Raw genomic sequence first — 15,900 nt, forward strand, 5'->3', positions numbered from 1 at the left:
TGTTGTTGGCCAACTGTTATATAAGCAGTGTTGGGACAGTTACTTTTTATAAGTAACTAGTTACATATTACTTGCAACAGAACTATTAAGTTACAGTTACATATTACCCATAAAATAAAGTAACTATAATAATATTACATATTATATTACTTTGTATCCACAGCCTTAAGCTGTCACATGTGAAACTACCGCCTTATCACATGACATAATTACATTGTTGGACAATGTACAAATCTGATTAAAAACAAGAAGTTGGTGAATAAGCTTCATTCAGTAGGCTTGATTACTCCGTAGTGGCCAGGTGTTACTCAGTGGATTACTAATGAGATTAGTGACTTCATTACTTGTAATAATATTATAATATTTGACTTGTTACAGTAACTATATCCTAATCAGTATGGATTCCTTCCTAAGAGATCAATTTCTCTCAGTAGTTGAACACTGAACCAAGTCTCTAGACTCCAGTGATCCTGTGGGTGCTAATTTTTTGGGGCACACTTTCAATGTTATATAAAATTAAAGGGAATTGGTTCCACGGATAGTAGAGGGTGGCCCTCTACTATCTGTGGAACCAAATCAACCAATTCTCATGATTCTAGTAGTCCAAAGTTACGGTTATTAGAGTTTGGATTTAGCTTCTTCTCTAAATCATTATTATTGTCTTGCATTTAAAATAGTCAAAAATTGGCAGCTAGCGCAGCAGTAGCACTCTGATGACTTGAAAAGTAGTGAGATCACGGAATTTTTTTACTGAGTTTTAAGTTAAGTGTGCCCAAAAAATTCTCCGTGGGTGTTGTGTACTTTGATTTCCACAACGCTTTTGACTTAGTGCCACACAAGAAGCTCTTGCTAAAACTTTGTGCTTATGGGATTCAGGGTGATCTACTTCTATGGTTGACTACAAATAGAAAACAAAAGATATTGATTCCTCTGACTGGAGTGATGTGAATAGTGGCATTCCCCAGGGCTCTGTCCTATATAGGACTTCTGTTGTTTGCAATATATATGTAAACAATCTCCCACAAGTAGTTGAAAGTTTAATTGCCCTCTTTGACACCAAGTTGTATCAGTATTTCCACCAATTTGGATCTTGCTCGGCTTCAATGCATTAACCAAAAAAATAAATGCTTGTTTATATCATGATATCTTCAGGTGATAGTTAGCTTTGCTTGGTGATACACACCCCTACTGTTAATTCAATTTGTACATTGGTGATCAGAAAAGTACAAAAACATGCTATTTGATTAATACCTTTTTTGAGAAATCTGCCATACTCTTTCCCATACCATCTTTGTATATACTACAGAATAAAATGAGGGGATATGATCCTAGTCTACCAAATACTTCATGGTATGTTTGATGTTGATGCTTCTACCCTCCACCTACTCATCAATTAGAGGCCATAACTTCAAACTAGAGCTCACACTAACCTCATTAAAATGTAGTACATTTTCATTTCTTATGACTGTACACCTTGATACATCAATACACAATATATCAACATAGCCTAATTGCATATTGATACGTATCATGGCCTCAACATACGATTGATATAATTATTATTGTTGCATCTCTAATGGGTTAATTTTAACTTTGAAACTTTGAGCACTGATGACACTTTAACTTTCTCCTATAATTCATACAAAAATGACATTTCATTGTATTTTGTCCAGTTGTACTCTCAGTTCATCCACAGCCTTCCTCAATCGACGTTCTTGATCTGTTGAGACAGCTTGTCTAAGCCACTCTGAACACTGTTTCAACACAGCGTCTCTCTGAATGGTGAAGTGAACTTTAATAATATCCTCACAACCTTAGAAGAAATGTTGTCAACTCAAACGTGTTATATCTTAAACATCATGCTCACCTGCTGGAGGATTACGAAGCTGTTCCAACATGGCGTACCTTACAGTATGGACATGAAGATCGGAATTATATTCAGCACTTTTAGCCTTTGGTAAGAGACAATCTGTCAACAGCATATACAGACCCAGAAGGAGCTTACGTTTCCTTCCTCAGTCCCTTGGATTCTCTCATAACTTGGCTCATTAAACATTGGGTCTTTAATTAGAATTAGTCCTTGTATTGATACTAACACCTGTACAATATCAAAATATAATCCATAACATCCCCTATGTGTACAGTACATGATATTGACCTGGAAGAGGGTAGAATTTTGAGGGTTCCATTTCTCAGTGGCATCACCTCCATGCCAGGTGCCCAGCAAACTCAGACACACTTTACCATCAGCATATAGGTTAGGATTGAACCTATGAAATGCACACAAGAAGTATAGAATGTTCTACTAAGGTGTAGAAATATTTTATTTCAAAAAACCCATTTATAATTTTATGGAACACTAACAACTAGCAAGATATGACATTAAGTTTTCAATGCTACTAACAACAAACACATAACTAAGACAAATTGAAACCGACATTCCAACGTAATACCGTTGTATGACATTTTTAATGTGTTAAGTCCTCAATACTTCTAGGCTATGGCACAGTATTGTTATTTATTAAATATAATAGTGGAGCAGCTAAATTCACTTTTTCGATACATGTACCAAACTTGGTACAACATTTACTTGATTTGCAGCTTAACTGCTCCACTATAAAAAAGACCGAAAAGGACCAAAATGGCCTAAATTATCTTTGTATTAAGTACAGTGAACCCTTGGTTATTCAAACCCCAATGTGAATGGTAATTTCTATGTGTCATTTTAAACTAAAATGTGTCAAACGGCAATATCAGCAGAGTTGTACCGATATGGAAATTTTCCAATATGTTGGCTACAAAAGTTACTGATTCCGATACTGATATCTGAACATAAAATGTTTTCAGTATGGACACTACAATAAGTGTTAAAAAATGTGGCAAAAAAGCTTAAAAGGTGGTCATTAAACCCTGTGTAAAGAATAAAACAAAGAATTGTGAAAAGGTATGTAAAAAAACGAAAAAACAATGTGACAAACTGAGGATTTGAACTCTAGCCATCATGAAAACCTGTACAACTCGAAACAAATGTTTTAACCATTGCGCTACAAGTCATATACTGAATACTTTGGACAATTATAGTACTTATGTGTAATATCTGCTAAAAAGTCAACTTTTCACCAATACCGATATCAGTACCGATACCGATATTAATATCAGTGCAACTCTAAATATCAGGAGCAAACATTTCCCAATCACTTTACCTGATGGTTCCATTTCCAGTAGTGATCAGTTTCACTAGTGGAGGCACAGCAGGGTAAGTTGCTGGGAAGTAGATGTCAAACACAAAACATCCTTTACTGTATGGAGTATCAGCTGGACCAGTCACTATTGCTCTAACCAAATCCATCCGATCCTCATCCTGAGAATAATGATGACAAGTACAGCTGTATACCACTTACTGTAGTTCTACAATAGACTAGTCACAACACATTTAATACACAACTTCACACTAAGATACCTAGGCCAAGGATATGGTACATGTACCAACAGGTTATGTAGCAGTTCAAAGAAATCTAACCATATGCATAATAGGATTTACTCAAAACGTATAGCAATGTAGCAATGTATGTTATAGTGTGAGGTAGTTGAAAGAGACAAACATGTATCCTACACAAACACCAGTCACAAGTTTACTCATACAAGAGTTACACACTACCTGTAGTATGAAGACAGAGGAGTCAATATGAAGTGGTAATATTTCTGGTAGACTTTCCATCTCTTTCATCAATGCCTTTGTCTTGCTTGATCTGTATAAACACCAAACACAGAGAGTCAACAAATTGTGTGAGAACAGCAAAGGAGCACAACAGAGCAACAAAAAGGTGAAGTTGGTTTGGCTAAACCACCCTCCTTAATAGAAATGCTTGGTTAGCTAGTGTACCACTCTCGATAGAAAGATACTCTAATAGAGCAGTCAATATTACACTAATATCAATGGTTAGTTTTTACCACCAAATTATAGTATTTTGGATCTGAAATGTATTTCCTGAGTCCTAGCATGCATGCTTTGCTCTGAATTAAACCTGAACAAGTCTAACATTCTTCCAAAGGGAGCGCCCCCATTAAAATGCTAGTTGTGGACCAGAGGAGGTTGGTGATGCATCATCAAACATCTTGTACGGTTCCCAGAGCCCTCCTTTCAGCTTCCCAACACTTTGTGTGGCTTGAAACAAATGTTACATTATGCATACTTCTCGTGAAAGTGACAGAGGACTTCATGATAACAATGCTAATTTCAGGTGCCATGTAATCACACGTAGTAGTATGTCATAGGGTTATGACATGTAACCAACCTCCTCTGGTTGTGGGCCTGCAGAGTTACATACACTATAGTGAAGAGTACCAAAAAGACAACTGCTGTACGTACACAGGCTTCAACTACAACAAGGAAGCTTTGAATGTTCAAAATTAAGTGGTATTGCTATGAAAGTTTTAAACAATTAATTTACAGTTAGAACTACAAATTCCAGAAGTTCATTACCATTTTACAAACAACAATGAGAATAAATTGGCCAACAAGTAATTTGCTTGTATGTATCCAGGCCACAACAACAACAGTCTTACCGTGGGTCCAGTGTCTGGACAGCATGTGACTCCAATGCATGAGATTCCTACACAGCACACATGTACCAGTCACAAACACAGAACACATCACACTTACAGATATCTCAGAACAGTCATACTGGCTCTCTTTAAGAGCTTCCACATATATGCTGTTGAGGTCGTCTTTGCTTATTACACATGATTCTGCTTCCTGTTGCCATGGTGGCAAGCCTCCAAATTTAGCCCCACCTCCTGATGATGCCTGCAGAGGTTCAGCAGATTCTAAGGCAGCTTCATCATTCTCTCTTTCTTTAGCTTGTATAGTTTCAACCTACATAAAGACAAGTCAAAGTTATATGGGATGAAGGCACCAACCTCTTCAATGAGGGAAGTTAATTGTGTCACTACATCATCAGATAACGATCCTTTTCTCTGAATAATGCTCACCACTTTATCCATGGTTACACGATCATAATCAGGGTGTAATGCTAGACTGGATACAAAGCCGTCACGAGCTCGTGGTTGAGGTTCTTGGCGGCAGATCATCAGTAAAATGTTGACAAGTTGAGTAAGTAGAGCATAAGGTTGGAATGAGTACTTGTCCATGTCTTTCACCTTTAATTCTGATGCTTTGGGGCCACACAGAAGGTTGAGGAATCCAAATATCTGGAAGGGGTAAGATGAGTAACAATACAGTGCACACAAGTTGTAAGACATACACACTACATCACACACAAAGCAAAGCGTTTGGCTGCACATACACTGCCAGTACTGAGCCATCTTTACTTAGTTTTTATTTAGTTATTAAGACTTTACAGCACAAGTGCTGAAGGTCTGTAGGACTCCTGGTCCTACAGTCTGTTTAAAGTTGTTACAGAAAGTATGGTTGAAAAGGTGGAGAAATCTGTGCACTCTTACCATGGAGTCAGTTGTGGAGGGCCAGGACTAGGTACACCACAGTAAGCTGTACCATGTCTCACGGGTGAAGGTGTGGTCACCTCAACCTCAACTACTATGGACAATTCCTTTCCCAGGTACCCATTTAATGTGTGTATACACACTACAGTGGAACTAAACTATAAAAGTTATTGTTCTATTACAGTAATGAGTGTTCTATTAGAGTAGTAAAAATTTCATCATTTTACGGTGATCTTACATATGTACAGACACACACACACACACACACTTACAGCAGCAGCCACTCTAGAAGACAGTGGTACAATACAAAAACAAGCAGCCACTTCACCACACTCTACCATCTGATTGAGCAGGTCCAGTAGAGTAGTACCCTACACAGTACAATGACGGGATAAGTGTGATAGAACAAGTAATATTCCTGCTACATAAAGCATTAAGATTTGGATACATCATAACAATGGCAAGGATGAAGAAGATTGGAGAAGACTAACTTACGTAGATTATAGTTGGTTCGTTTTCAACTGAATTTCAGTGACAAAAAAAATCAAAGAAACAAACATGTGTCCTCTTTCCAACAGTTTTGTACTGTAACAGCCACTCCATCTTGTGTTATGTTAGGTTACACTTTCCAACCCAAAATTCATTAACAATGGTTTCACAGCATAGTTGGTAGGCTGCCTGTATAACTAAGTTACTAAGACAAAAGGAGAGCTGAGGTGTATAAAAGAAACTTTAGAAGCTGATGAAACCCAAACTGTTACCCCCATCAAGTTTTCCCGTCATGCATGGTATAAGCAGAGCCGTACGTGCTTACCATGCTCATGAAACCTTTGGTAACTCTCTTCTCTCCAGCAACAAATCTCTCTTTTTCAGCCCGCTGTCTTGGGCTAAGCTGATTCCAATGCTCCTCTGCATTAAAAAAATGACATTGATAATAAGCTTACTAGCTTAGGACTGATCATCATGTTTTTAACTAGACACCAATATGATTCCTCTAATAGAGTAGTCGATTGTTTAAATAGAGTAAACACCTCCATATTAAGGACACAAACACCTCCATATTAGGGACACATACAAAACACCTCCATATTAAGAACACAAACATTTCCAAATTAAGGATAAAAAATCTCCATATAAGGAACACAAACACTTCCATATTATGGACACAAAGACCTTCACTAACACCTTCATATTAAAGCTTATCATAATATCCCAACAAGTATAGAATACAGCTGAACCTTTATATTACAGCAAAAAAAAATGCACAAAGATATAATTGTTACCAAAGTGTCTGATACTATTAACAAGGCATACTTGACTGGCTCTGTGTGTGAAGTGTTGTCTATTATTTAATGAGATCAATTTTGGTATTGTACAACTAGATGTATAGTTTATACTGCCACTTGACCAATGAAAGGTAAAACTCTTTAATATAGCAGTCTGTGGTTATTTGATAAGCACTACAGCTAGTTGACAGACTTACTGTCTTCCTGGGCAACTTCAATTTTCTTCACATTTCCCAGCCTGTGTAAACTGTCTGTGAGTTGGTATAGCAACGTGTCAAACACTGCTCCTAAGAAAGACTAGAAACAAAAACTATGAAGGATGTTTAACACAGAGACACAACATGATGTGCTGTGCACTATGCACAATACACACACACACACACACACACACACACACACACACATACACACACACACACACACACACACACACACACACCTGGAATCTCTTTGATCTACACTGTTTCAAGATGGATGCTCTACAGTCAGCTCTTCTCCATAATTGTTCCACTAGTCGGGTGATGCCATATCTGTTTTAAAAGACACATAGCTACACATGTTAACAATTACACACATCATCACTCATCAGTATGACACCCAACCCACCAGTGCTGGGACAATGCAATAATGGTAAGCTGTAGCCATATCTTGATACAGCAGGGTGTATTTCAGACTATGGTACAGCACTAATACAAATTAATCCTATTTACATCAATGTGTTGTGTATGTTGTTAGTATAGTAAAACGTTTTTAAAAATGAAGTACACTTGTAGGGTACAAACAACAAAAAGTAGTGAATTACTATAAGCAATATGAACGAACGATGGTATTACAACATAGTTCTGTAGCCATGGGGCTCCTGGCCTTCACAGAGTTATAAACAGATCTAGAGATTTACAGATCCACCAAAAATAGTTTCCAAAGAGCAGAACCAAACATGTTGAAGGTGAGTTTAGTGTGAAAATCATTTGCTTGAGAGTGCAGCAACTTCATTCTGGCGTTACCTTTTTGTCAATTTATGATTAGCAAAATCTGGTTGTTTATGTATGTATGTATATGTATAATTAATATGTGTGCAGTGTTTGGATGAAAATATTTTGTCACAAACCAAATGTTTATTAAATATTAAGCAAGAGAAAGTCTTCTATTCATCCTCACAAAAACCTGACATACGTATGTACAATGTACACCCAAAGCTCAACTGTGTCATATTTTTGGGCCACAACATTCAATACTTCTCATCCTTGTCATTCCTCCTCTACCCCCCACTCACCGAGCTTGATACTTGTCAAAATCTTCCTTGTCAACATCCAGCCCTTCAATCTGGTCAACGGCGATGTATGTTGACATCAGAGCTGGTCCCAAGTGCTCTTGCACCATCGGATTAGTGTGCACCAGAGAGGCAAGGTGACCATGAACACCACTGGAGAAGGAAAATAACAAGTGAATAACCACAAGAATAATCACAAGAATAACAATCATCAGTTAGCCACTGAATCCTTATAGCAGTGTCCATCTCATTAATTGTACAATGGAGTCCTGTCTGTCTATTCTGGGAATGTCCTTAAGTGTTCTCTTATTAATAATATAGGGTTTAAGTACACTAATACAAATGGGGCCACTAACAAGTGTGACGGTCCTAGTGATCAGCGTGTCAGACAGACATCCTGATTGTAGAAGCTCAAGTGTACTGGTGTCTACATTTTGAGGGTGTTCTTTATATGGTAGTGACATTGTCAACTAAACAGTGCTCACAATACTAACATACGTACGAGTCATTTACATGGACCCATTGCTATAAGAAGTGGTACACACAATGTAGAACTTTTCAACTCATGCCGCAATTTTACTGCAGCATAAAGGTTGCCTTTACACAGAACAGATTACATGAAGGTGATAATATCTTGCAGACAGAAAGTCGAGAGGTTGCTTTGGAATGTGCGTTAGCAGTGGCAAACGGCCCAACAGCTCAAATAAGGCAATACTGCAGTCACTGTGGTTACAGCTCCAACAGGTGTCACTATAGACTACCTCCAGTAGAAACTCGTCTCCAACTATTGAGTGTGATGAAGCCATTACAATTTGCTGACAATGCATCATTATATTACACTGTGTTATGTAATCACTTCTTGCATCATCTTAATGCAGCATTGTGGATTTCCCCTATTCCTTGTTGGGACCATCAAGACATCCTGAGTTCAGGGACCTGCTCTACATGTCTAAGCCAGCCAACATTAAACTTCCCAAATGTGTTATTTATTACCTGTTTAATGCTGTCCATATGCAAACAGGTTTTTGGTACCGTTAATTTTTTGAAGTGGTTCCAAAAATACACATAAATTTATCTGTCAACACTGTGCATTAATTCCTCTCAAAAACCACAACACTTATCAGGACACTTGTACACGCATGGGTCTACAGACTTGTGCTAGGGGTTCCATTCTATGTAGTCAACCCTAACATCAATCTAAAAACAGATGGTGACACACAATGCCATAATATTTAACTGGGACTGGATACACTATAAACCTCCCATATTAGGAATAAAGTTTCTGGTCTCAGCCTCCATACATCATAAACACCTTAAAATACACTAACAAGCAAATGGCTATTACGAGGACACAATCAGTCCATTTTGCCCACCATTGAAGCTGGAATCAATTGACTGCAAACACACAAGAAGTGATTGTGAATGGATTATGACCAAAGCAACAAACATGTTTACAGCATGTATCACGTGTTGACTTGCTCACCTTCCCCAGCCAGATCCAGACAATATTGATCTACACACAATATATGTCATTGAATTATCTCAATAAAACACAACACTACCAAGTATACATACGTATATACATATTTGAAACTTAACTCCTATTTGCTATATTCTATATAGGAACTATAGTGACTCCTGGGAGGTCTAAACAACAAGGTGGTCTTATTAATAAGGTGACTGCTATGTAAGGATTTGCTGTAACTTTTTTCCTCATAGTATTCAATATGTATGACATAAATACACCCAAGTAAGAAGTATGGTATTCAGTTTCACACACAAGTACCACGTATGTTATGTTCTGTGGTCACTTGCACACATCTATCATGACTATTACTTATCCTGCCTGCTCCTTAAGTGAGTTACATGCACCTCAGCCATTTAGGAAAAGTGGCAACTCATTAAATTACTGTATTAAGTTTCTACACACACAATGCTACAGACTACATACGTACTTTGCATGCACACTACATAACACATCCTATACTACACTGACATCACAACATGAGATGTGACATGCCCTCCAGTACAAGGTAACAAGAAAAGAATAAACCACAAGCACATATATTGAGCATGCATATGTACATAACATGTGTGCTAAGTGCATTGTAACACTTGGGATAAACCTTCCATGCATGCTACACAATGTAACATTACAGTGTACAGTACACATGCCAGTTACATCATACACACCATAATCCTACCATGTGTGTGACATACACTACAGTATAGAAGAGAACACCTCAGCAAGAAATTTACAGTATGTAGAAAATGGAAAGTGTGTAACTCCAAATGTGTAGCATGCAACCAAGATGTTATAGAGGGTGTCACAAATTATCGATGTGTTATGAACTTACCTACCTTCTAAATGTTTGAACATGCATGATGTCAACACACACATGTATGTTCGTATGTATTTATCATATGATGTTCATAGTGAATGCAACTTAATCTTATCCCCAACCACCCATGTACCCAATCACGTGACAAACGTCTCATGACATTGGTCCACATTCTCGGCCCTTGTGAAATTGTGTATAGCACCAGGAGCTTATAATAAGCACCAAAGTTTTGTGCCTTTGGCGCTTATAAGCTCCTTCAATATCAACACAGATAATGCTCAAAGTGAAGTGCTTATCATCCTTCTACTCTGGGATTTTCATTGTGAGCTGCTGCACACTTCCATTTATCCTCTGATGGCACAAATATGTGTGCTTAATTCTTATACTCTTACTTATTACATACTTAAAATCAAATGAATTAGAAGCGTTGCTTTAAAAATCTTACCGGCATGATTAATGAATGCCAATTCACAAGACTATGTACGAAAACCTAATTAGAAAACTGCAAAGGATAGATATAAACAACAGCTCCATGTATTGGCTGATTTCAGGTATATTGTGCACTTCCTAGCCCAAGAAATTTTGACTAATGTCACTAGATGACTTCGTGTGATTGAACACATGGGCAGTGGGGTACGACATCAAGGGCAGTTGAGTCTTTCCTCATTAGTCTTAATCACACTATGTACCAATGGCAATGGGTAATGTATATTCAATAATAGGACCAAGGCATCTTCTTTACTGGAGAAGAGAGTTGTTTTGCAATACTGCATAGCCTTAAGGACTCTTGTTTACTTAACATGCATAACCCCCCAGTGACATGACTGTATGTACTTGCTATCCTACATGTGACATGCACATGATTCTACATGTGCATCACATGTCATGGAACCCCTCAGGGTCATTACACCATGTATCTTACATGCTACCAACACTTGTGTTAAGTATGTATGTGTTGTGGTGTCTCACTTGTTACTGGCTTGATTGCTGCCCTCCGTAAAGGAAAGAAGAACTGACACAACCTTGCTCTGAGCTACTGGTCCTGTCAAGATGTCTTGTCTTTGTAACAGTGTCACACAGCAGTCGACAAAAGGTGTCAGCTATGTAGTACACAAGTATTTACATCACATGTATTTATAATTCTACACAATTACTAAAATACAAACAATTCCAAGCAAGCAGCAAGTATTTACATGACAACTGTGAAAGTTACAACGTTTACCTCCAGGCCAGAAAGTAGGCGTGGATGATTCCCTGCAACAAACCTAAACCATCCAACCATATCCTTTATACTGTATTCTGGAATACAAGCCATAACGTGTTTAGCTTCAGGCTACAAATAACAAGACGGCAGTGTACAGCAAGAAAACAAAATTTTAATGGCTCCATACGTTTGCTGATGATGATTGCTGGTCTTCCTTTTGTAGTTGCATCATCAACCAGACAGCCAGAGTGATGTAGAACTCTGAGCATGTACGGACGAAGTGTGGATCCGTTAGACAGCAATCCCATGTGAGTACGTACAACTACATAGAGAAGAAGATGGGACACTCTCATGATCAAATAATGGTGCTATCATTTAGTATGGCTTACCATCCGAAATGACTTCAGTACACTCTTCCTGTCTTCTCCTATCGTATCGTTGTCAATTGATCTATTCAAGTCACTACGCAATGCAACAATATAATAACTAAGAAGTGTGAGGTGTGTTGCATTTCCTTCACATGAGTCTCATATAGTCACCATACAAAATGAACAAACGACAAGGAGAACCAGATAGTGCTTCACATAAGCTTCAAGTTATCTCTATAGTTTGTTTTGTAAGAGCCCCTGGATTCGTTGGCAAAACCAAGTTTTAACTATTGAGATTCATACAAATACCATGAAGATATCTATATTAATACTAAAGGGCATGACTTACACCCCTGTAGGAACTGTTGCTACTGTATTTTTGTTAGTATGATGTACACACTCATATGAAAGAAAGGCCCTGTCTAATGTGCTGAGTTGTAATAACATATCTCTTTTGGCATTAACTTACAAAGATGTAATGAAACAACCATGAAGATTTAAACAGTACTCGAGTACTTTCCCTGTTAACAACCAGGTGGATATGAATACTGTTAGGAGTGTCGTGAGGTACCACTCCTGATACTACATACACATTATATGCATACCTAGCTACGGACATGTGTAAAATAGTCACGCTAACATTTCTAACAAATAAAGCATAACAAACTAAGTTATAGGCTGCCAGTTCAGTACATACTCTGAAAACACAGCTCATGTGATCCTTTGAGCACCTGAGTCACAAACGTTTACTACCCGAACACCAAAAATTCTCAGTGGGTACATGAGTACGACATTTGCACACAGTAGTTGAGTACTTGACTATTTCTAGTAATTAAGCCCTAATACAATAAGCACACCAAACAATTCTAATTTTCTTTGTGAATGTCATCAAATACAGGAAAACAATGGAATGTAGGAATGTATAAGGTTACATAGTTATTCTGAGAATAATGGCGTATGGTTACATAATTCTGAACCAGCTGTAACTATTCTTAGCAAACCAAATTCACTGCAAAAAAATTCATTGAGGAATTCACGCCTACTAACAACCAACCCAGGGACAAGACTTCAGTCATACAAGTACATACACAAACAACATTGTTTGTACTTAAATACTTTTCACTGAACTTGTTTAAAACAGATACAGTCTATACATACGATACATGCACATGAATGCTATCACATACACCTGTACTATACGTACGTCTGCACACACATGCACAAAAAAGCAAAGGCTATGGCAGCTGTGTGAAACATGGATACCGCTGCCCAGCCCTGTGCACAACTCAAGCACTTGAGTATGGTGCAGGCAAATCCTTCAGGGGTAGTGCTAGTAACCCACAGGAGGACTGGAAAGGGCTCACGAAGAGAGGTCATGGAACCTGAAGTTCCACAACAACCCCAACACCACTAAGTGAGACAAGCTAGGACAATTGGGAATTTTCTTCCCCAGTAAGCACCAGGTACCCATTGATGCTACAGATGGGTGGGCTGCTTCCACAGATGACACCAATTAAAACACCTATAAACATCAATTAAGCATGTTAACATGTGCCCTGATAACGTATAATTTACTGGAGAGTGATGTGATATGTATAATGAATTCTTGTGTGTAGTGTATAGTATAATACATGATGTGATTTCATGCACTAAATTGTATGAGTGACACTCAATAGTCAAAATTAGAAACAGGTACAATTCAGATTAGAAAATCAGTCTTCAATTTCATTCATTACTTCTAAAAAGGACTCACGATAGTGAGTAAAATCATCACCACCGTTATCATTGTTATCGTTGTTAGAGTTTTGGTTAAATCTGTAGATCAATACAATATGATATTATAAGTTATCATAGAATACATGTGAATAGCTAGCTATAGTTATTTAATATGTGATAACATTTGTACATTGAAAGTAACACTATCAAATACTGTACATAGCTAAAATGCAAGTTATGTTACAGTTAAATCCCACCATGAGTAGGATATCATAGTTATCAACCCGAGGCCTAGGCGAAGCCAAGGCCATGGTGTTGATAACTAGATATCCTATGAGTGTAGGTGGGATTTAACTGGCTTCTATCTCACACTTTTGGAGTAGTCAAGTTACAAACAATGTGTCAATAAGGCTAGACAAGCATGTCAGTTGTGTATGGCTTTGATTTTTTGCTGAACTTGTCGTTTTACTAGTCTCGTCCCCAGCCGCCCACTCACTCGATGCACTAATAGCTATTCAGTAATACATTTACAGCGGAAGACAAAATAAATAACTAGGCATAAGGCTATTATTATAACACTTTTCAGCAGTGTTAAAAATCACTTATGAGATATGCCATTGTTCCCAAAATTATGGCACCATTTGTAGTCAATATAATGTTAGTTTGTTGTTGTATTTGATCTCATGGTCTTCTTCTCTTTCTAACTGGTTGCTATGTTAGAATACTTCATCTCACAACCGTACCCTATCATTCTTTACTAAAGTCATATAAGCGTGACTGTTCTATTAGAGTTACTGACTGCTTTATTAATAGAAAACGTATTTCAATTTTTAAATGGAATTGTGCAAATTGAATATTTTCTTATATAGTATTAAATGCCAGCTTAAATGTTGAATCCTGCACACATCTATTATTCCAGCATAATCACTGCATCCCCTACAAAAACTACACCACATAAATTTTCTATGTGCAAGATTTACATTGTACAGTATTAATAGTTACATATTTGGAGACTATATCTTGATATCTGAATTCATTTTTATTGACGTTGTTGTTGGTAGAGCATTAATATTTGCAGCGTATTAATATTATTACATGCATCTTTACTTTTAAACTATGTCATTTATGTTGAATCAAATGAATGGATGAAAGACACTTGTATGTGTATTTTAGTCGAATGCTGTTAGAAAACAGCATTTTATGCAACTTTTTAAGGCACAAAATTAAATGTACTTTTACAAATAGTTACAACAGAATTTGGCAAATATATATAAAACTTAAAGAAGGTCATTAACACAAACCCAAAAGTCCAGACTTAAGAATACATGATACACAAATACACATACATTATAGTTATATCCCAGTATGAGGGTGATATTAAGATATTGCCCAAGTGTACTGGGATATAGCTAACTAGTTTATATCCCAGTGAGAATCATAGCCAAAAAGCCACCATTAAGCTGATTTTAGTGCCTGTATTCTAATTAATTTACATACATCACGGCCACTCTAAAGTATCAATCTTACCGGTCTGCCTCAGATTCCCTACTCATGTAACATGGCTGGTTTCGAAGCTTGCCCCCACACACTAATTGAAAACCCATGCACTGGATGATAAGTTAGTTATCACCCAATGATAGTAAGTTAGTTATCACCTAGCGCGGCGGTTTGACTCTCCCACGCACTGGGATATGAATGTAGTTATATAATTTCACAACCACTTTATTTGATTTGTAATTTATACAAATGCACAGTGGAAAACAACACTTACATATCAACTACGGTAGCATTCTTCCTTACATTATCGTCAATATACATAGTAATACCAGTATCCCTCACAGGTACTTCAATGGTTGTATTAGGTTTGGGTTTGCAGTATGTGACAATTTTCTTAATGATCTCTTTATATATGATCAGTTCCATTGTAACAAATGCTATTAATGGTAAGATCACAAAAAGAATGATAATTGCCGACAACACTCCTGAACCAAAACTGTCGTACATTGATATTACTGAAATGAACAACATTATTTGTAAAACAACTCCATCAAAGATATTAAGAATTTTACCTCCATAAGGTTTGGCTATTATGTGTATCAAAGCTACTAGTATGTTTGCTATGAGTAACAAAACTTGTGAAGTGTTGTCATTGGATGAATTAATTGTGAGTAGTAAAATTATCCCCATTCGACAAATCATGTAGTAAGCAGCAAAACTTCTGTACTTGTCTCTGTAACATCCTTGAAACTGG

At 37.2% G+C, this 15,900-nt stretch overlaps 1 protein-coding gene across 2 annotated transcripts; it reads right to left on the bottom strand.

Annotated features, from left to right (window-relative positions):
* Positions 1–1,459: 1,459 nt before the first annotated feature.
* LOC136263274 (ubiquitin conjugation factor E4 B-like) lies at positions 1,460–12,082 on the bottom strand. Of its 2 annotated transcripts, none has more exons than XM_066057784.1 (19): positions 11,955–12,082; positions 11,753–11,887; positions 11,584–11,694; positions 11,331–11,461; positions 9,503–9,532; positions 8,023–8,172; positions 7,189–7,279; positions 6,947–7,046; positions 6,278–6,372; positions 5,736–5,834; positions 4,993–5,211; positions 4,664–4,876; positions 4,567–4,613; positions 3,659–3,749; positions 3,204–3,361; positions 2,159–2,270; positions 2,006–2,098; positions 1,868–1,952; positions 1,460–1,813 (listed from the first exon to the last, which is right to left on the bottom strand). In XM_066057784.1, exons 1-19 carry the CDS (start codon positions 11,955–11,957, stop codon positions 1,656–1,658), a joined length of 2,121 nt encoding a protein of 706 aa, XP_065913856.1. In that variant the 5' UTR covers positions 11,958–12,082; the 3' UTR covers positions 1,460–1,655. The 2 variants fall into 2 exon arrangements, with proteins under 2 accessions (XP_065913856.1, XP_065913855.1); XM_066057783.1 differs by having other exon boundaries at positions 4,921–5,211.
* Positions 12,083–15,900: the final 3,818 nt, after the last annotated feature.

This window comes from Dysidea avara, chromosome 8, assembly GCF_963678975.1.
Source record: "Dysidea avara chromosome 8, odDysAvar1.4, whole genome shotgun sequence".
Classification (NCBI taxonomy): Eukaryota; Metazoa; Porifera; class Demospongiae; order Dictyoceratida; family Dysideidae; genus Dysidea; species Dysidea avara.

Bases quoted from the DNA above. Each gene is read 5' to 3' on its own strand.
- LOC136263274 (XM_066057783.1), bottom strand. The intron at 6,373-6,946 runs GTAAGTCTGTCA...TTTTTAATGCAG, and splicing joins TGAAGTTGCCCAGGAAGACA to AGGAGCATTGGAATCAGCTT. The intron at 3,362-3,658 runs GTAGTGTGTAAC...CATTATTCTCAG, and splicing joins CCTCTGTCTTCATACTACAG to GATGAGGATCGGATGGATTT.